The sequence below is a fragment of the Oculina patagonica genome, chromosome 13 (genome assembly GCF_052425735.1).
Source record: "Oculina patagonica isolate OP01 chromosome 13, crgOcupat, whole genome shotgun sequence".
Lineage (NCBI taxonomy): Eukaryota > Metazoa > Cnidaria > Anthozoa > Scleractinia > Oculinidae > Oculina > Oculina patagonica.
This window is the reverse complement of record NC_135770.1, coordinates 15139570-15162260: the sequence shown is the minus strand read 5'-3', so window position 1 is coordinate 15162260 and position 22691 is coordinate 15139570. Positions and strand designations below refer to the sequence as shown.

General features: G+C 38.6%; 2 protein-coding genes across 5 annotated transcripts; one reads left to right on the top strand and one right to left on the bottom strand.

Moving 5' to 3' along the window:
* The first annotated feature begins 2219 nt into the window (after positions 1 to 2219).
* On the top strand, positions 2220 to 10488 carry LOC144634281 (carbonic anhydrase 2-like). 4 transcript variants are annotated; one of them, XM_078493199.1, is made up of 8 exons: positions 2220 to 2342; positions 5131 to 5192; positions 6487 to 6513; positions 7048 to 7382; positions 8085 to 8177; positions 8647 to 8713; positions 8960 to 9132; positions 10249 to 10488. In XM_078493199.1, the coding sequence occupies exons 2-8, from the start codon at positions 5138 to 5140 to the stop codon at positions 10354 to 10356; spliced, it is 858 nt and encodes a 285-aa protein (XP_078349325.1). In that variant the 5' UTR covers positions 2220 to 2342; positions 5131 to 5137; the 3' UTR covers positions 10357 to 10488. The 4 variants fall into 4 exon arrangements, with proteins under 4 accessions (XP_078349325.1, XP_078349326.1, XP_078349327.1 ...); XM_078493200.1 differs by lacking the exon at positions 2220 to 2342 and adding an exon at positions 2622 to 4229 and having other exon boundaries at positions 5132 to 5192; XM_078493201.1 differs by lacking the exon at positions 2220 to 2342 and adding an exon at positions 4255 to 5001.
* A 2783-nt stretch (positions 10489 to 13271) lies between these two features.
* Positions 13272 to 21984, bottom strand: LOC144634278 (uncharacterized). Its single transcript, XM_078493193.1, has 2 exons — positions 21690 to 21984; positions 13272 to 14765 (listed from the first exon to the last, which is right to left on the bottom strand). The coding sequence occupies exon 2, from the start codon at positions 14751 to 14753 to the stop codon at positions 13512 to 13514; it is 1242 nt and encodes a 413-aa protein (XP_078349319.1). The 5' UTR covers positions 14754 to 14765; positions 21690 to 21984; the 3' UTR covers positions 13272 to 13511.
* Between the last annotated feature and the right edge of the window lie 707 nt (positions 21985 to 22691).

Sequence of the window (22691 nt, the reverse complement as noted above, 5' to 3'; positions counted from 1 at the left end):
ATTATTCTATAAAATGGGCTTTTCAGGAAAGACCTGCACTCATTTATCGAGCAATAACGAGCAAGTCTTAAATAATTTTACAAATTAGGACATTGAGGGTTTTCTGTTTAGTGGATTTGAAATTTGTAAAGGGACACGATAATTTTGCAAAGCTCTAGCTCCACAAGTTCATAGACGGCGGAGCACCGGGGGGGGGGGGGTTATAGCCCCCTAAACGAAAATTTGGGGGTGCTCAACTCCCCTCCCCCCCTACTCCGTCTCCTGAGTGAGCTCTAACATCTTCGAATCTTACTTGCTAGTCTTCCCCCACGTTCCAAACCGCTCCGCCGCCTCTGAAGTTAAACTAAATACTCATCAGCATCCTTTTGCAAAGTAAAAACAACATTTTAAGTTGTTGCGGGCCCACGAGAGGCCCCCATTGCCTCAATGTTTACGACAGAGGATATATAATAAAACAGAGGATATTTTGTCGAATAAAAGCAAACGTGTTCTTCTCAGTGGATTTTGTAGAACAATCGTACCTTGTTGCTTGCTCATGTAACACAATGGGAGATCATTCGCTTGTGTTCGGGGTTCGAACAAAATGGAAATATTGTCTGCTCAAACCAAAGAAATTGTTAGAAAAGACGGCAGCCGTACTTGAAGGATTCCACTTGTACAGTTTCACGTCTGACTTAAAACGTTTCGCTATCGAGCAGAATAAAATAAAATCGAAGAAGTGAAGTTCATTTTGTGGAAAGTTAAGCATGTAAAAGAGTCGTAAAATGTTGTCAGTCTGTGATAAGCTATCGAGTCATAATGAATACTTTCACGTGTGTCGGTGCTGAGTGTGTTCATTGTGTGCGACGAGGAGTGATCGGTGTTTTTAAAAGAAGGAAAAAATTAAAATAGCACGTTGTTTGATATTCATACAAACAATCCTCTGTGAATAATCTTCATTCACCATGGTTCGAACCTGGGACCGTCTTGTAAATTACATCCGCTTGAAACTGCTCCTTTTAAAGATATTGCCAGTTTAGTGTTTTCAAAATATATACTTGGATCCTGTTACTGATCTGTTTACCTCCACTTCCAATCCAATGGCCCAAAACCTCTCCCTTAGAAGACGTTACATTTTTTGCAGTCTATCTAGGCCCGCATGCACTTTCTAACCTGTGGTTACCACTAGTTTTTTAGCAATTATTGGATGAGGCTGAGTATGATATGAAGAATTATGCAGATCGAGGAGGGTGTTATCCGCCTCAGCCTTCGGCTTCGGCGGATAACACCCTCCGAGATCTGCATAATTCTTCATATCATACTCAGCCTCATCCAATAATTGCTAATTATTCGATGAGCACGAATGCATGTCCGACGAAACTTTGAAATGTTGAATTTTTTATAGGTGTTTTCAAGAGTTCTGCAAATAATTTTTTCAAATATTGATAAAATTTCCTTCTTGCTGCGCTTAAAATATCTAATCACCTGCCTGATAATTCTATCGTCCTTTGGTCATTTGTTATTCAAATATGAAAAAATTGGCAATATTTGGAAAAATTGAATTGTCAGTGTCAATATCTCCTCCCGACGTGAAGTGTAGGCTTTAAAAATAATTACCCTTAGAAAGAATATAGATGAATTAGTTTCCCAATGTTGTTTAGCTTTGTCGGCGATGTTGTAACTTGTAAAACTCCTTCGTCACTCCAGGTTAATATTGATATTTTAAACTTTACCATTGTGTGGAAAAATGCTAAGATACTCAAGAGGCCAACAAGGAATGAACTGGAAGAATAACAAGTTCTCTGACAAAATGCCAAAAACGATTACACGTACTGAGCATAATCAATAGATGGACACTTGATAATCGACAAATATCCAAGAACAAACAAAGAACAATAAACGAACTAGGACAGCTAAAAATTGGAACTTAAAAAACAGCTAAGATGCGACAATGCTACATTATATTATCATTAACATATTGTTCGGTACAGACGACACAATTTTTTCTTATTGTTGATTTAAATATTCCGAATATTCAGATATTTTATGTAATTAATAGGCACATTTTCAAGTAGAAGGGTGATCTTTCAAAAATTCCTTTCGTTTGTGTTATTAGAACTATTTTGCCTAATTGAGGTGCAAATGTGGACAAAACCGGGAAGCTTGTTGAATTAAAACGACCAGCGGAGTATTTGTTTTATTGTTTATAAGTCAACCAATCGTGGGTGTTTGATTGTCAAGGAGATCTGAAGAAATGCACTGGGCGCTGCGTTGTTATTCCATCCTGTTCAAATAACCTTGAAACATATTTTAAAAGTTTCCTTTGCTTGAACTTCATCGCTGTATCATTCGCTATAACACAGGTAAGAATCTAAGGTATTCATTTTTAATTATATTCATTCATTTATTTCGCCTTACTTGGTAAAATCAGTAAAAACAAACGAAACAATTTAACAAATTTATTAACACATGTTGCCTCCTAGATAACACAGACACAAAAAATAGTAGTACAATCCCGCACTCTAAAGAACTGATGATAATCACGGTTTATGTCGTCAGTTGTTATTTCGTCTAACGTACAGAAGTTCACTCTGTTATATACGTGAGAAAAAGACATGTACCAAAAGACAGTTAGGTGCACGTAAGGTTATGGTTTTTCTTTCCTAAATCAGTTAGGCGGTACCCTGGGTACCAGAGGGGGGGTTTTTCGGCGACAAAGAGCGGCGAAGCCGCGATCGTCGAGATAGTGGCGAAGCCACGATCGGAAAGAGCGTTCGATCGCGGCTTCGCCACCCTCTCGACGATCGCGGCTTCACCGCTCTTTGTCACCGCAAAAAAAAAAACTCTGGAAACCAGGGTAGTTAGGCGGTGAAAAGCGCAATGTAGAGAGCGACAGCAATTTCCTGACGTTGGGTAAATTTAGTTTCTTTTTGAAGTATCCTAGTAACTTGAAACTCGCATGACGGGGAGAGTTTTAAATACAGATTCTTCAGCGACCCGTCAGAGCGGCAGTCGCAGTTTTGTTTCAGTATAAGACCCAAGAGAATATTTTCTTGTCTAGACCGACTGCGTTGATGATGCCGTTTACTTTTTATTGTCTCTTAAATAATCTTTAACTGATTATTTAGAAATCTCAGGAAATGGTTTTCACGACGAATAAAAAAGAATATGTTCTCTGATGGATAGTAAAAGAATAACAAGAAATTACTGGACAAACAAATAAATTGTGAAGGCGCCACATTTTACGGCTATTAACATTTTGTTTTAAACAGCCAAAGGCAAACTTTAACTAATTATCGCCGTGTATACATTAAATACCCCAGTACAGACATACAAGAAAAATTGTTGAGAAGCTTGTGACACTGAATGATTGACATCTTAATTATTTTTCTACCAATATTAACATATCCTACCATTATTTCTTTTTACTTTCATCTCTATCTAGAAGTTTGATCGTTCATTATTTGTCGCATTTGTATTATTAAACCTATTTCGCTATATTCCGGCTTCATTTAAGGTCCACAAAACACAAAGAAAATAAAACGTTCATCAGTTTGCTACTATTGTTAATTTTGGAATAATTTTTAAGTCAACCAATAGTCTGAAATAGGTGTTGAGCGAGACAATTTTTGTCTCCTCAGCTGTTCATATGGGAAATTTCAGCCTAGGCGTACAATTTAACGAATAAGCATTATTTGGCCTACTGACAAGTGTCGCTCGTATTTCTCGTTTCTGTACGAATGATTTAAGACGACTGATAGAAGTCATCCTTGTCTGGAAAATGGTCGAAACTTGCCACAATAATCTGATACTGGCTGTCCTTTCACGGAAAAGCTCGTGTATTTGAAAAGAAATTGTCATCCAGGTAACCAGGATGAAGAGTTAATATGGAAAAATTTCAATCCAGTCCGGTTACCGGGATCTCGGCCGTAAAAGCCGAGATCTCGGTAACGGGGTTAACCGGGCTCTTATGAAGAGGCCCTTAAAAATACTGAAAATGATAACAGCGCGCGTGTTCGTTAAGCTATCGTTTCTTTCCAGCAGAACTTTCATTTTATCACATGCCTGAGAAAAATAACTGTTGCCCCGAGTTAGGGAACAAAACACACCTCGTTGCTAATTACATGACATTTCACTTTCACAAACCATCTCAAGAAAATGATCTCAGTGCACGAATTGTTATTTTGATAAATCTGCCAGTCCAAGTTTTTCTGAGAACCCTAATCAGTGAGAAAAGACAGTGATAAAGATAATAGAGAAAATTGCTTCCAAACCATCTTTGAAATATCCACGCAGTTTCGAACTCGAAGGGCGAGTTTTAATTACAGATTTGTGTGAGACCCATTAGCATTTGACCGGCACCCGTGCATGGTTCAGTTTTTTAAGAGTAATTTTCTAAATGGTGCCGTTTTCCTTTAAATAATCTTTACATAATGGGAGCTAGAAGGCAATATAAATTTGACGCTTACTTAAAGATCTCTGTTAGCCAAAACTATGTTGAACTTATCGGTAGTATTTCTACTTCTGGTATACAATAGGCTGTCCTCTGTTCATATTGTTCTCAGTTTAGTCAGTTCTAAAATAGCGACGAGTTTGATCTGTTTACTGGTTTAACAGCTTTAGTGAGTCTGACAACTAGTATTCTAAACATCAGAAGTAAAGAAATAGACAAGAACATGAAGAAAGTAATAATGTAAGTTAATATGGGTAAATATTCCGGCCTGTTCGATATTCCACAACTTCGCAACAGAGCAGGGCAAAAGAGTTTTCCTCCATGTTTCTATTTAAGTGCCGTCCACATTTGTTTACCTGTTCTAACTGTGACAATAGCATGCAGTATTGTTGGTTGATTTTTTATATTTTTATTAGTAACAATACCATAAAGCACATGCCACGGCAACTGGTTAAATATTCATAATAAACGCACGGGAACCTACCGCCAACATCTTCTCTTATCTGGGAACATTTACTGACCTCTTGACAGGCAACAGACAGTGAAGAGACTGACTCAGTAGTTCAGATGTGGGTAACAGTCGCTTTGTCGACACGTGCCGTGTGCTAACCCAGCCGAGCTCAACACCTTTTCTAGTTTGTAACTAATTTTTGTTTCAACATTTCGGATTGTTAGGTTATTGGTATTTTATTTTATAGACATAAGATGTTTCGAGCTTCAATATTGTTTGTTCTCGTGTCTGTAGCATTGGGTTCTGGAGGTAAGAAGTTGCCTCTTTAAGAAGTTCTTAAATTTGGTTAAGTTGTGTTTATATTATCGATAATTAGAAGTCTTTCTTTAATGTTCTTTAATGGCCGACTTTTAGACAGTGTGAAATTTGCAATGCTAAAATGCCTTGAAATCACATTATCTGCTAAAAATTAAGATTAAAATTCCGGGCAAAAAGGGGTAATTTATCAACAAAACTTTGAAGCAGGAATGGAGCAAGTTTTTCACCAAAATGACAAAAAGCTACCAATGTATTTGTTTTGTGAAGTATTTATGTTATGGCCACGTCAACTCCAGAGTTAAGGTATCGAAGTTTTACGTTAGTGAACCTAGAATAACACTTAAATACCTGCTCTATAACTGACAGCCTTTACAAGGTACGTGTGCCTATAATGTATGCCATTGAAAGATGACGTCTTGGCATAATGTTATTGTGTTAGTTTTCGGATCGTAAGCTCGTGCTTCGAGCCCTAGCCAAGGTCTATCTCTTGGGCAAGACAAATTTTCTCCTTCAATGCCTTTCTCTGCCCAGGCGTATAAATGGGCACCGGTAAATTTTTAAAGCAACCCAGCAGATGGTGGGGGGTTACCTGTGTTATGGCTAGCATCCAACTGTTTTGGTGACCCTGAGAGTGTAGTCAGAATATAACACCTGCTATTTGGCTGTTTGAATCCAGATCCCCTGGGGTCACTGTGTTCTGTTCTTGGGCAAGGCACTGACTCTTACAGTGCCTCTCCAACTGTGAGTACAAATAAATTAAAGTTCAGGTGAATAATCAGAGCAATCGAGAGCAACCATGCTTGGGGCTTACCAGCGATATACTAGTATCCCATCGAGGGAAGCACGATACTCTTAGACGCTTCATAATATGAAAACTAGACTAAGATGCCGGACTGAAAAGCCACCTGCAATATTGGCCAAAAGTCCTTGTGGCACTTTGCAAAATGCCGAATTGTGACAAGTTCTTTTGAAGTGTGAAGTCAATCTACTACTCGTTATTCAACTCTCTTAGTAACCCTCATACTCCAAAACAATGTAGGACTATTGGGATTGACAAAAGATGGATAAACATCAACTTTGTGATGGGAGTGGGGAGGGGAAGGTGAGGACAAAGACCATTGATAGGCAAAAAGGTGAAGTGTCACAAGACAATTGGCCATGCAGGATTAAACAATAACTGACACAACCTTTCCGTGTTGATCAATCCTGTAACCAGGTTAAGTCCTTTACAATGAAGCAAATGCTCGGTTAAAGTAACATGTTTTGTTTCTCTCGATCTCATTAGGAGCGCCGTGGTATTACGGGAAAACTGGTACAGTACAGCTACGTTATGTATTTCTGTGTTAATATTAGGGAGTTCAGGAAGACGACGTCAAAGACGATGATTCAGTGTTGATTAATGAATACATTTTGTTACTTTCAGTTCCATTTCCTTATTGGTTTCAGGACAATACTCCATCTGAAGCGTTTAATTTCAAATATAGAACCACGAAACATTTACTGTTGAAGTTTACAATCTCCATAAAACAGCTATAAAACCCACAAACGGATCATTTTGTTTTGCCGTTTATCCGCACATCAGTTTTATAACATACCAACAACAAAACGCACATGCACGCTCAAATTTTCACTCAAGTGAAATACAGAGAAAACCCGTTAATACGACCATAGCGGACGTCCTGTACGGGCCATAAAAGTCTGGTCGTACGTTAAGTAGAAACTCGCCTGAGGACCACCTAATTATCATTGGTCTGAACAAGAAAAGCTCAGTCGGCAATTTTTTTTTTTTTTATTTAAGAGCCTTTTTAATACAACAATCTGTTATAACGTTGATCTGTTTTTATAGTCTACGGTCCGAGCGACTGGAAAGACGTTTCAGAACACTGTAGCGAGACCGCCCAGTCTCCCATAAATATTGAAGACAGCTCGGCAAAGGAGGATCCAAATCTCAAAGGATTAAGTTTTACTTGTGATAATGAAAACGGATTTGTCAGCGGAAACATCGCCAACAATGGGCATGCTCCTACCTTAGCTATTGACAAACCCAAAGGAACTGCTACACTTACCGGGGGTCCCTTGGGAGACAGCAAATACAAGCTGCAGCAGCTGCATTTTCATTTTGGTTGTCAAGACAACAAAGGATCTGAACACACTGTGGACGGCAAGGCATATTCAGGAGAGGTACTTTGAAATCTAGATTTCTCGAACTTCCCGATAACTCAAACCAAGTCCTTCCCCTTTAATTTTCTTTCAGTTACTCAGTCGAACACAGCAGTTTTACTCCGATTTTTTGAGAAATCGGGATTCCACTTTATTATTGGAATAACTACTATTTGCTATAATTATTGCTTTATTTAATGGTCTTAAATTGTCACTAAAAAGCCCCGTCAGGAGAGTGTTACTAAAGTCATTGTATTCTAGTATTACTGTCAAATTGGAAGTCGCAATCTAGTTGAAATCAAGGTGCTCTTTATGTCCACACTAAACTTCACAAAAAGACTGCCGCGAGGAGCTGAAATTTTGTTTGAACCCTATTTTGCAACTGATTTTACTGTAGTTTTGTGATTTTGTCTAGACTTTGCTACTAGTGTTGAAAGAAACGTTAAGTTAGTAAAAACAGAAAGTAAAAAGTGTAGAATGTTCTCAATATACAGGACTTCAAGCAAACCTCGTTCACTGTGCATCAAATAAACTAATTATCCGTTGAACAAATGATCTCAGAAACAGGGCAACTGGAGTCATTTTGAACATACAAGCTACTAAAGTTATAAAAACCATCCTCTTTCCTTGATTTTCCCCTCCCCCTCCCCCATGCAATCAAAACATTAAATTTCGTGCAAGCTAACAGCTGTTTTAATTTATGTTGGTTATTTCCTTTTGAAGCTTCATTTGGTGACTTATAACACGAAGTACTCGGATTTTAATACTGCTGCTAGCAAAGATGACGGACTGGCTGTGATTGGCGTATTCATCAAGGTGTGCATAATGTTTTGCCAACTGGTATTTTCTTATTTAACCAGTCCTAAAGAGAAAGAAATCTGTCTCTATTCCCCACCCGGGGGCAAGGAACTAAGATGAAAGAGAAAGAAAGAACTCTCTTAAACCAAACGTTGTTATTGCAACACAATTCAAATCATGTCTCAGCCTAAAGTTTAACTTATTCAAATTCGATCTTTTTTTGACCACCTTTCTGACAATCAAAAAGTTGTTTAGGTTGTGTAGAAGCACGTGAATGGCCAAGCTTTGTTCTTATTTAACAGGTGTATTCTTCCAGGGGTGCATTATGGTTGATCAATTTCAGGGAAAACATATATTGCATCGAACTTTGTTATAGCCACACAATTAGTTTTCAGTTCAACTGATTCAAATTCAACCGTGCTTTGTCGACTTTGATGTCAAACAGAGAATCATTTGGGCTATTTAGGTGTTGTTTGTTATTCAACAGGGACCAGAGGCACCTTCTCACTTTCCCGAAGGTCTCCTGGATGCGATAAGGAAAATTAGGAAAACTGGTAAAACTCTCAACTTGTTTTGTTGTTGTTGTTGTTTAAGTCCCATTTAACCCGTCTGGCGATTTTCGCCATAATACTTTACTTGTGTTTACTACGTGATGTATAACGTTGTAAAACGTCTTTGGCGATACTACGTATACATCCAGTATCTTGTGATTTTGGAATTTGTTGATAGATATAAAACAAATCAACATGCACAATAGAGTAGTAGTGAATTTCGTCAGCCTACAAATGTTAATCTTACAGGTGCAGTAGCTGCGGTGGAGAATTTGTCCTTGTACAACTTGGTACCTCAGCTGAAAGATCTGTCGGCAGGAGCAGGCTTTTACTCGTACAAGGGATCTCTGACCACCCCGCCTTGCTACCAGTCAGTCAACTGGATTGTACTCAAGAATCCAATTTCTGTCGGTAAAAAAGTGGTAAGGGATATTTTGTATGTACTATCCCTTCAAATCGGTGCGTCATAATAGATACCATTTTGTGTTTATTCTGAGGGTACACAATGTGTACGTGTGTCTGCGCTTTGTTCTTTTTTTATTTCTTCGTTTTGTATATTTTTCTCATTGTTTTAGTTGTTTTCGGGAATAGTGCTTTTATCATATGTACCGCCGCCACATATGTCATTTTAAGTTCGCCGGAAATGCTGCCACAAATTTACAACCTTCCTGGTTAATACGTACAACTTTTTAAATGCTAAACGTTCACTAAGTGAATACAAACGTCTCTTCAAAAAAAAAAGATGAAATGTAACGGTAAAGTGTATAATTGTTCGTTTCGCTGGAAACCATGCCACAAGCCGAAAAGTTAACAAATCTTGACAGATATGATCAGGCCTTGGCTAGTTAGACAAATCTTTACACGCCCTAAGGGAAAATGTTGCCACATAGGATCCAAGCTTTTTGTGAACACCACACTCGAATGAAGCGGAAGTTTTTAAATCCAATTAATTTCACTCATTTTAAGTAACCCTCGAAATAAAACCCTTTCTAAAAGTTGTTTTCTCCGGAATGCTTTAAAAGCCCTAAGGGAGGTTGCTCAAAGATATGACCCAACCTTTTCGTAATAGTTACCAATGATGAAATTCGGAGAAGAGCGGAAATCGAAAAGATCAGTTCACAAGCACGACGCAGGCGATGGAAGTGGATAGGTCATGTTCTGCGTATGGCACCAAAACGAAACCCACACGTGTACGTGGCATTATCCTGGGCACGAAGCGGAAAAAGAAGTACAGGACGGCCAAGGGAAACATGGCGGAGAACAGTGGAGAAAGAACGCACTGAGCTGGGACTAAAATCGTGGGCCGCAGCAGCAGCTGTGGCCAAGAATAGGGACAGATTGCGAGCATTGATGTCCGGCCCTATCCCCCACCCGGGGGCAAGGAACTAAGAGAGACTAAAAAAATCACTACGAAGACCGTTTCTCACTTATTTATTTTTAATAACAGTTAGTATCCATATTGCCATATACGGTTAGTATCCTCCCGTTTTGTTGTAAGTCGATGATCTACTTTTAACATAGAAATGTTTTTCTTTCAGTTGGGTGCTATGAGACGTCTGCACAATGCTGAAAAGCACTCCATGTGTGACAACTTCAGGCCCACCCAGCCTCTGAACGGTCGCACTGTGTCGGAAAACTCCGGATAGGCTCGGCTAGTCACAACCACACGGGATGTGCAAATGCCGCCACGTATTGGTGAATTCAGAGGGAATTATTGTGTAAAAGGGTAATTTACGGGGATTGTGGTATCAATACCAAATAAAGAATGCTTCATCCGATGTCTCAAAGAGTTTTGCAATACGTTCCATGTAATGTTGGAACTTTTTTAATGAAACTCACCATGCTCATACCATCATGCCGGTATCCTAGCGGATTTGGGCCCCCCGGTCCAAATCTGCTACATGTAGTTGATATGGACCCCCGGGAGTCCATATTTGATAGCGGATTTGGACCCCCTCCGCGAGTTTGGACCCCCAGCAAAAGTGATCATATGTACATTTCGCCGATAAAATATATTAAAAATTAAGGTTAAAAAGCTCCATGAATGAGCGGTGGATAGAACGTCCCACGAGAACTTGTGATTTGGGTGTTTGTTTATGTGTTTGGCTTGCTCCGACTGCCCATTAACATCTGAATGCTCGTTAACACGAACCTCCAGGTTCCGTGCTGTTTCGCCAATAATTTATATGTTTGTCCACAATTACAGGTGCCTTTGTAAATGACGTGCGACGGATGTATGTTTTTGTCTTTTAGTTTAAATATTGATTCAATCTTGATTACTTTCTATTTTCTTACTTTCCTACACCTGGGGTCGTCAACGAAAAAAAAAAAGAAAAGATGATTTAATGCCAATATGCCATGGACATTGAAAAGATGGAATTGACAAGGTATGCCCGCTGTATTCCAAACTACATCCCGTAGCAACGTTTTCCAAACGAGAACAAAGTATCATATTTGCTCACCCGAGCCTAAAGTGCAGAACCACATTTACAATTGCGTTTTTGTTAGTTTGCTGTATACGTCTAAAATAAAAACAAATTCAGCTAACGAGAACAAAGTATCATATTTGCTCACCCGAGCCTAAAGTGCAGAACCACATTTACAATTGCGTTTTTGTTAGTTTGCTGTATACGTCTAAAATAAAAACAAATTCAGCTAATAAGTCCCTTACTGTTATTGTCAAGTTAGTTTATCACCATAAATGTTCGCGAGGTTGAGTGAATTTAAGCTCAACATTTCTCGTATATAGTGTTTCAAATTCGACATTTCTTTTTCAGTTTCTAGACTTTAGATGCTGTTTTCCTTCTCCTTCTCATCCTTCTTCGTTGAATGTTTTCTTTTTATAAAAGATTTCTCTCAATTTGCCCGATTTTGCCGAAGGCGCATAGCTCACTGAGCTCATATCCAAGGCTCGTGGATTAAATAGTTGCCCTAAGATGAGAACTATTCTGGAGTTTTGGCTTGAAATACATAATATTGGTCAATATTGTAGGTCTTCTACGTACCACAATCATATACTAAGAGTGACAGGCAACTTGACTGACTGCCCCTTATAAAGAACAGAAGAACTATAATAATAAAGTATTTTTCGTTTGTCTCACGACGTAGTGTCACTTGTGATGTAGATCGCGACGTTTCGACTGCACACTGCTAGTCTTCATCAGGCGATAAGGTCGACTGGTCGGGTGTAACCTTATAAAGCACGCTGCTGCGCTGTGATTGGTTGGTTTTCAACAGCTGTGATTGGTGCATTTCGATTCTCGCTGTTCCGGTGTGCTGTTGTTCCCTCAGGGGTCCGCTGTCTTTCCGTTCTCCTGGTGTTGTGTTTTTTGATCGTGGGCATCCATGCTTCGGGAATTTCGATTCCACTATCCCTGTTGATATTGTTAGGGTGAAGTCTTATCTGAATTGCCTCTTTGACCCTGCGTGTGTACCAGTGTGGTTCACGATCAATAAACTTTACTTCATTCCAAAGCGGGTAGTGTCCGATGTTGTGGGTGTGCTCTGAAACGGCGGAGGTCTGGATACGGGCGAGTCGGATGTCCCGGTCGTGTTCTTTGATCCTGTCTTGCATAGGTCTTCCAGTCTCGCCGATGTAAACTTTGCCGCACTCACAGGGAATTCTGTAAACAACGCCATCTTGTTTAGTCGGATCAACGGCGTCTTTCGGCCGTACTAGGTGTGATCTTAATGTAGTTTCCGACTTGAAAACAGCGCGTACGCCTTGTTGTTGTTGTTGTAGGCAGCGTCTTAGTTGTTCGGAAAGACCTTTGACATAGGGTAGAACCGCAGTAGATTTAAACTCGGTCGTAGAGAAGAACTGTCAGGAGAGTTTTTGTTACAGTTTGTCTGGGGTCAAATATTATTTTGTTTAACAAGGCATACAAAAGGGTCAACACAATGCAGAATTGCCCCACTGGCCTTGTTTGTTTGTTTGTTAAACAGAAAACTGTTATTAAAATAGCTATTACCTATACACTGATCGACTCTTATCAGCATACGTTAACAATAAAAAATGTAAAACAATCCTGCCATGTGTTACGAATTTTGACCAAATTATTGCTGCCTTACACTTTTTTCTATGACCATTATCATTTAAAGAGCTGTAGCACTTTTATAATACAATAGCTCGACAGAATTAAGCTGTTTTTGCCCAAGTTTGTACGTTCAACTGCATTTTTATAAATAACAAAGCAAAACTTACCATCCTGTTTATAGTCACTGGTCACCAACATAATTATTTTAATTTCTTCAGTGTTGTTATATTTTTATAAATATTTTCATTCTTTGTAAGCGTCCTATAATTGGTAATTTTGGCTGTGTATACACCTATGTTATCAAATGAATCGAAAATAAAGTAAAAGTATTTTTGATATAATGGCAACCTGTGGCCAGATAAGCAGTGGATGGCAGACCTGAAATCAAAGAGCTCTTCTCTGGAAATTAATTGTTAGTTAATTAATTAATTAATTAATTAATTAATTTATTTATTTATTTATAATGTATTATAGCTAAAAGGCACCATTCCCTTCCCTTTACATGACATCAGTCCTGCTCCCTCTGAAGCACTTTTTCTTATCAAATTTATTTTATTTTCCCCTTAAGGAAACAGCACATTGATAAGATTACTGCCACTACCATGGATACCCACACATCAGGTGTTTAGAGAATTTATATACTCTAAGTCATTGCATAAAATAATGAAATCTTATTAGCTTTAAGTCCAAAAAATCTATATACCAGCTTTGATAACACGGTCATCTGGTCTGGCACTGGAAAAGAGATTTCTAACAACAGAGCCCTACCTGAACATTTGAGAAGTATTCCCACTACATGTGGACAATAATTTTTTGTTTGCACCACTGGCAACCCTAAACCCTTTGTGTGGCATTTCATTGTCATCTCTGGAAAATGTTTGTATTCCGCGTCTTTTCACTTCTTGCTCAAACTTAGTTAAAACTTTGTCACTTGGAACTCCTGCTTTCCCTAATGCCCAAATAATTTGGCTGAGTTCATTGTTCTCAAAATGTTTGATATTTTTACTTTGAATAAGTTCTTCAAAAGCTCTAAATAAATCCTTGCTTCCATTACCTGTAGAAGCAAAAGACCACAGCAGCATTGCTATGTCAACACTCTTCTTGATTGCTGAAATATTTCTTCGAAACAATTCTGTCTCAGTTTTCTCAAACAACTGATCTGCTTGAAATCCTCTTTTAGCAAATGACCAGACAAAATGACTCAGGTCATTATTATGAAAAGTAGAAAATTCACATGACAAAATCACATTTAAAAAGAGCTCAAAGAGTTGAGAGGAGCCATTGTCAGTCTTAGCAAATGACACAACAGTCTGTGCAAATGCTCGCAAATCAAAGGTGGTAATGTCCAGTTGTCCACTTAAAATGGCCTTCTCCATCTCGCTAAAAACACTTGTTTCTGTCCAGTTCAGTAGAGAGCATCCTACAGCAACCTGACTGACAGTTTTATAATCAAAAGTACCAACACCTCTTGAGAGAATTTCTTTCTCACACACTTGAAGTAGAGGGTGATTCCTTTCTTGAATTTTTGCAAGTGACCAAACAATAACTGCAAGCTGTCGAGGTTCCACTGTGGATATGTTGTTAGTGATGCAGTTTAGCAATCTAATATACACACTTGCCCCTTTATTAGAAGATTTCATATGCAATTTTTCTTGTATTGTACAATCTTTTTTTGCAATCCTCCCCATCCAGCCCAAGAGATAAACCATTGATGCTATAGATAATGTTTCATCAAACACCTCCAGTAGAGCCATGATGGATGTCTTGTGATAGGGATCCAATTTGATCTCCCCTGACACAGCTGTAGACTTGAGTACAAATGGAATCTTAATACTGCTCTGATCTGCTGCTAATGGTGACACTCTTTTCTGCACCAACTGCCATGATGTAGCATAGGAGCGAATTGTTGATTTTGCAAGGAAACATGGTAAAATTTTAAGAGAAAGATGCGAACTGACAGGGCTCTGTCTTCCAAACAGTGACAATACAGTGAGCTTGAACATCATTAACTAGTTTCACTATGGAGACAAAAATAACATGTAACTCTTATGTTGCTTTCATTACATAAGATTTAAGTTCAGTTCTTGAAACTTAAACATCCTAAAGCATTTCCACTGCTGCTTAGTTTCTATGTCTTATAGATCATCAATGATGTCAGAAAATATTCAAAACTCACGAAAAAAAAGTGAGTGGAAATTGTACAAAAAAAATTGGAAAAATTTTGTTATTGTTTTTTTTTTTCAACAACACTGAAATGAGAAGGAAATCTCAGTACAAAGCACAAAAGACAGCACAGAAGATCTGTTTTACAGTTTTCAAAAAGTTGTCATTTGTTGCATTATGGGTAAGGTTAAATCATTTTCACGGTCTATTATTAATAGCTCTTGCCTAATGAGCTCATGAGAATTCTGCAAATTTTTTGTAAAAATAATTTTTCATGACTGCTGTGTGGCAATCAGTGACCTGGTTGCTATTTAACATTATACAATAACCGAGCTATTGCATGCATTGTGAATGGCTGATGCCTGTCATCTATTAGAGTACAGGCACACAGATGACATTATGTAGTGGTGTGACTCGCACGCGTGATCAGAGTTCATAGTCCAAATCAGAGTTGTCGGCAAAGTTTTTCAAACTCGCGGGACCACAACAAAGCAAAAAAGTTCAAATCTACAGTGAGAAATATTATGCCAAGCATCGTTCACCTTTCGAAGCAATAAACTGGGCTACACAAGCTTGAAAAAGACAGTGAATTATTCGAGAAATTATCGAAATCTGTATGAAAGTGTTTGACCGATGTTGTACAGTTGGACGATGCCACAGGAAAATATAGGCACGCTAAGCGTGCAGGAGTTATTTTTTCATTTTATGGGGTGGCTTGGGGTGAAACTGGGTGATTGTCCAATTGGGATGGTTTATGCCATTTATGCTATTTGTGTATGTCGGCCCACGGAGTCACTTTTTTGCACAAAATTTGCTTGCAAACAAAATAATTTTTACATGCATTTTGATACATCAGAACTGTTTTATTCAATATGCAAATTTTCATCATTTCATTGAAAAACAAAAACTATCAATTATCAAAATGGCACAAAATGGCATGTTCTTATTTTGTTTAAAGCGGTTATTTTGTTGCTAGCTTTGTAGCAACCGTAACGTGTTACTTTTGTTTGTTACGGAATACTTTTGGCTTTTTGCCAAACACTGTAACATGATACTGTTGTTTTTCTCACTTTTGTAACACGATACCCTTGTTTTTCTCGAAAAAGCCACGTCTCTATATAGTCATTGAACGAAAAGTACTGTAATAAACGAAGCAATAAACGAATCAAATCAAAAAACACTCTCTTCAGGAAAGTTATTTAAAGCGCAGTACACCTGGAGTATTTGTTCCTGTCAGAACTGTTCAACAAAGATCTTGGTTCATTCACAACGTAAATTTTATTCAACAAACAAGAACTAATTGAATTATCAAATTGTCACGGAATGGCACGCTCTTATTCTGTTTTTGCTATCGATGGTAGTTGCTTTTAACAGCAAAGTTAACACTTGTACCGGTTCATTAAATGTTTGAACAAGATGTTTTACAGTGTTGATTTCAGTTTACTTTGGCCGCCCGCTTTGCAAAGTTTGTTGGGAAATTGGAAACATTGTTATGAACTTGCCAATTACGTTGCAAGTTTGCGAATCAAATTACAAACTTCGATACAAAGTTTCCAACTTCGGCCCGACTGAAATTTCCAAGTTTGGTAGTTGAGGAGACACAAGACATGTTGCTCGAAAGTCATGGCGATTTCTGAACTCGAAGATTTTAGAGCTTGTCAAGGAAAGTTAAAGTGCAAGACAACGTTTCGCATCAGCGATCATGCAAGTGATTTGCTGATAATAATTTTTATGCATGTAGAAATTTGGTCAAATTTTAACTTTTTTGTATGAAAAAAAAAATTAAACAATTTCTGTGAGGCATAATCTTCAATTTCAAGTCTTCTGCATTTGTTAGCCAGATGAAACTGGATGGTTTACCCATATGTAAAATTGTTTTTAATCAAAGCCGACGCGACCTGACCCGACAGGGAAGACTAATTTGTTCGAGGCAACATATCTACGGCTCGCTGAACATAAAAGTTTTTTATTTTTATGACATTTATTTCCAACAGTTTAGCATAGCAAAGCCCTTTTTGATAACATAATTGAATAGCTTGGTGTAAAACTATGCCAAGTGACTTTAAAGGCGAAAAATCGTTTTTTCCTTCAAACGTGCCTGAATTTTTTATGGTCTTCAATTTAATGGAAAAACATTGTCCTCGAATTAAAATTTCTGGTTTGCACCTTGTCTGTGAGAAAAACTAGGACTACGGTCACTTTAAAACAATAACACGCGGCAACAAAGCCAAATAGCATTTTGATTTTAAAGAGAGATCAGGATTAAACTTAGCAGTTACAGTAAAGTAAAGTTAGGGTCAGCTAGTGTTAAGGTTCGGGTTAAGTGTCACGAATGTTATCTAAACACTGAACCTGACCGATCGACAACTTGAGCGACTGAACAGTGAAAAGAAGTAAAAAATATATAGCAAAAGGAATGAGAAATACTTAAACAAAAACGACTCACGCCGTTGTCCTTTTGTCCCGCCAGCTTCTAACCACAAACGCACTCGCCAAGTACGTTTTCAGTCAGCAAATTTAGGCTGCTAAAGGTTAATCCATATGTTTTTGCTTTTGCTCCAGTTTCTCTCCGTTGTCATGCAGTAACGCAATGATCTTGACTTGCGAGCTACAATCGTTCTTTTAAACATTCTGGCCATTTATTCCTGGAAAGGATCGCAGCTTAGGGCTATTTTTTGCCTAAATGAAGCAATCTGTTACTTTTCTCGGTGAAGATTATCTTTTTCTGTCGATTCTGTTTTGTTCTGTTGACTGAATGAGCGTTTGCGGTCTTTGCCGAACTTTGTTTATCGTGACAATGCGTATCGAATGACGTATCCATTAAAGATTATTATGGGATATCCCTGAGTAGCTGAAACACGGGAACAGCTACGGACTAAATCTAAGAGAATTTTTATAAGTCTAAAAGCACCTCCTTATTTCCAAACGTTAAACGCAGCAACACAAGGCAAATGGGCCAAAACTTCGAGAAAATAACGTTTTTTGGAACAGAAGTTGCTTCTAGACCTTGCCTGGCTCAGTGCGCCTTCAAAAGCCAAGTTTACCGCCAGTCTTGGCAGGGCTTAGCAATCTTCAGACAGCAACACATCTCGCTTCTTTGAGATATGCTAGTGGCTTACGGGTTGCAAACCGCAACCTAAGGTATTTGGCAACTTCGAATTCGTAACAAACTTTCTAATTTCCCAACGAACTTCGCAAAGCGGGCGGCAAAAGTAATGACAACATTATTCTTTAAAACTGCTGTGTGCAAATGCTTTATGTAATTTTTACCACGGTAATGAAAGCTAGCCTCTTCAAAATGAATGCTCGATTTGGTTTTTATTGACAAGGGCAGTTTGGTGTTTATTGAATGGGACCTTATCACAAGACTTGGGGTAATTTTGAAGGTACACAGGTCAGAAAGCTTGTTTAAGCATTAATAAGCCTTCTTAATTTTTTTCTTAGCTACACATCCCTGAAGGGACAAAGCCCTAAGTCAGCTATCAAAGGTCAATTGAAACCAGGAGTGAGCTTTGTTTAAGCATGACCCAGAGATTGGTCTATTCAACAAAAAGTTTTGTAAAAGTTATTAGTTTATAAATAAACTGTTTTGGTTTGTGATTTATAGTTTTGGTTTGTGACTTGCCCTCATTTTCTATGAGCGAAAGTCAACTCGGCTGCACCCCACTGACTGTTGCTCATAGAACACTCAGGCTCATAGTCTAATTGTTAATTGGATGGCTTTTGTGTAGCCAATCAGATTAAGAGTCTGCCTAATGGTCAGTCGCTGGGTATTCTTAAAACCCTTAGTGTACTGTTTTTTTTCAGTAGCCAGGTTCCTTGGTAGCCTCAAGTAAGGGTTATTCACTCAGGGGGAGTGGGTATGTGAAAATTCAAATGGTGTTAGCCCTCTGGTTGCACACGGTGAATATATCAAATTCCTGAGGGACAGGTGAATAACATACATATTTTTCGCCTAGGTGAGGTTTTTAAAACAAACTAAAGAAATCGTGGATTTTGGGGGAAGTAACAGCATTCTATTTTTTTCATATGGAAATAAGATTTGCTCATGATGAAGTGAAAAGGGTTAACATGTTGATCAATAGCATAATCAAGGGGTACAAAGGCGTAACATAGGCAAAAAGTGATCATTTTTTTAAATTACTTTTACATGGCTTAAAATACCTTTCCTGAACTATTGAAATGTTCAGGACACAATTTTTTGGTTTTTTTGTTGTAAATACCACAAAAATCCAAGAAAAAAACATTACCCATAATGCATTGTGGGCGTGGTCGATTTTAAATTTTTAGTCAACAAGGCAATTTTTAAAAGCAAATTGTTTAACAATCAGGTCAAATGTAGTATTCTCTTTTGTTAGCATTCTTCTTTTCTTTCTTTTTGTTTCTCCAAGCGCCTGTTGAATATTTATCAGTGTTTCCATCCATTTCCGATCATCAAAGACACTGTCACGCAACTGGTCACGTTTCTATGAAATCCACGTGGTTGAATTCAATTGTTTGAGCCCTGTAGTCTCTATTAGGCCCCCCCAGATATGGCCCAATGTCTTCGAAGGCAAAGCGTTGAAAATGGAGGGATTTTGCTTCAATTTGAAGCGAGATTTTCGTCCCAGATTTTGTGTAGCGATCGTAACTTCTTGTTTGGTTCATGTTACACAATGGAGGATCGTTCACTTGTGTTCGGGGTTCGAGCAAAATGGAAATATTGTCCGTTCAAAGCAAAGAAAATCGAAACAGACTGTACAGCCATGCTTATCAGCTTATGAGAATTGTTTGTGCACAGTTTCACGTCCGTGGAACGTTTAACTTCTCGGGGAGAATGAAAAGAAATGAGCAAGTAAGGTTAATTTTGGAGGAATTTGAGCATGTTACAAAGTGTTCGGGGATGAATATTTTTTAAGATATCGCTGGAGCGGCTCAACGTATGGTGTTGAAATTACTTGCATGTAATCTGTGTGTTATGAGAATTGTTCGGTATTTTTTTGAGAGCAAAAGGACATTTCATTGATGAAATTTTAGCGTAAGAGTGTGTTGCTGTAACTGCAAAACTAAACTGCGTTACAAGAGATGTGTTGCTGTATTTATATTGATTTTATTCCATAGAGAGCTGCTATTAACTTTATTTGTACCTTGTCAGTTACCTTGGACTTTATTAAAGATGTTTTAAATATCATTTGAAGTTTCTGCTTGATTTAAGTGAAACAGTGTCGTAAAGTTTGCAACGCGTGGTATAATTATGTTACGCGTTACATTCCAAAATGGCGCTTTTTCCACTGGTCGAAAAAAAAAATAAATTGCAACTTTTCTTTTTGCAAAATTTGGGTTAAGCATCTGAGTACAAGAACAGAACATTTACAAACAGCACTTCATGGTCCTTTGGTGGCCTAACTGGACTGGACTAAATCTAATGAAGTGGATGTCAGTGTACTTTCCATGAGAAACTGAAAAGATTTCAGGTTCAAAACCAAGACAAGACATGATACAATAATAAGGACTTGAAAGCTAAATCAATTCCATCAAATAATGTTACCAAAATCTCTTGTTTTTTTTGGCCATAACCATGTAGAAAGCAAATGAAAAAGTGGTCTTTTATGTAAACTAAAAATATTGATTGACATTAATGTATTTTCCATGTAAGCCATGTGCTGTCTTTTATGTTTGTGTTTTTTAACTATTAAGTCAAAAGTGAAATGAATGAAGTGATCTCCGCAGTGTGTAAGCAATTAAAGCAATTACATTTTTAGCCTGAAAAAATTTCAAGGCTACAATGGGATTTGAACCCATGACCTCTGCAATACCGGTGCATTGCTCTACCAACTGAGCTATGATATGATGGGAGCAGGTCAATTGGCCATTTTCGTGTACTCAGTATTGGACTGGAACTAGCTTGCAAAATATGGAGGCTAATGCAAGGGAATATCATTAAAGATAGCTTCATGCCATTTGCATTTGAAAAAATTCCCCGCATTAGCCTCCATTGCAAGCTAGTTTCAGTCCAATACCAAGAATACGAATGTGGTCTATTGAAGGTTCTAATGTCCTGCATGTGGAGTAGATAACACAGTGAATATATGAAAGGCATATATGTGAACTGCGGATTTATGATGAAACGAATGAAGTGATCCTTGCAGTGTGCTTGCACACATAGATTTGGCATCCGCATAGCCAAGCCAATCAGATTGAAAATTGGCCAATTATCAGCCACTGAGTTATTATGCCAGACAGTTGTGAGGAAATACACCAATCAGAAAGTCTAGCAAAGCTATATAACTCCAGTTTAATACTGGCAATTTTGTAGTTGATTATGAAAATCAAGCAAGTCAGAAGTTATATGTAGCAACAACAAATGATCGCTTCCAAAAACACGACAACTAATACGTCTTCCAGTGAAAGCCGAAACCACCATACATTTTGTAGTTTAGCCTATTGCCCGGCGTATCCGCCGGGGTGGCTCGGGCCGTGAGGGGTCTAGCTCGTCGGTCTTGGAGGCGCGTGCGAGCTCAGGGGGTGCACGCCGTGTGAGTGGGGGGTTTGCGGAGCGTGGCTGTCGTGCGCCGGGCATCCCGTGATCACAGTGCTGCGCGCTCCGTGTCCCGACCGCTTTATCGAAGTTCGATTTGGTTCGTTTGCATTTTTTTTGTGGTTCGTTCGCTGGACATCGATTGTTCGTTGTTCGTTGCGTGGAGTTCGCGCGTTCGATTTGTCGCGGGCTATTGGGATAGAAGGGAAAGCACTGGGACTAACAAGTTTATGCTAAACTGATTTAAATAACAAATTCTTACCTTTCCTTTCGATAGCCTCCTCCACTTACTGCGAGTGTGATTCACCAAGATCATCAAGATCTCTTCCTCCTTCCTCTGATCTCCGATGATCTCCAAGACTCTCCAAGACCCTAGAAGTTCAGCGGATGTGCTCTATCGTCGTTAATTCCGTCGTGTAATTGGCATGAAAAATTGCTCATGCTCCATTCCAAGTCATCCTCGGAGACCCAGGGGCAGTTAGTGGGGGCGGGGGAAAGTCTATACGGGCGAGAGAGAAAAATCGGCGAAGAAAAGCCCGTATAGATTTTCCCCCGCCCCCACTAACTGCCTCTGGGTCTCCGAGGATGATTCCAATGTCCATTCTCATTTCTCGTCTCAGAGCCACCATAGGTAGTCCAAGCTCCTAAAGGAGCCGTCAACATATGACATTGCGTAATAACGTTATTATAAGAGTTTGTATGGGAATATAACGATCGTAAAAAAAAACAATAAAAATTCGAGGGGAAAGATCTTATAAAATCGACATCCCTGCCTTCTTCTGTGTATATCTTGTGTTTCTATGCCATTTGCATGGAGGCGTTCAAAAGCGATTCCAGTGGGTTTTAGGTCTCTGTTTGCCTCTCCATACAGGTGTCCATATTCAATTATATATTGGTAAGATGCTGTTCAGTGTATACACCCAGGAATCTAGTGTTTTCACTTGTTCTCAGCGCCGTAACCAGGCCTTTGCCATAGACGAGGCAAGATCTTGATAGTGGGTTCTGGGGGCATGCCCTTTAGAAAATTTTGAAATCTAGAAGCTCTAAATCGCTTTCAGAGATATTTGTCATGAGGTTTTCCTTGAAAAAAAAAACAATATTGTTTAACTGGGGATTATTTTCTCAACAAGACATATTTTGCCTCTTGCTAGTTACGGCCCTGGTTCTACGATATGACTATCCGGCACCAGTGCTCTCACGTGGCCTGGTTCTACGATATGACTATCCGGCACCAGTGGTCTCACGTGGCCTGGTTCTACGATAT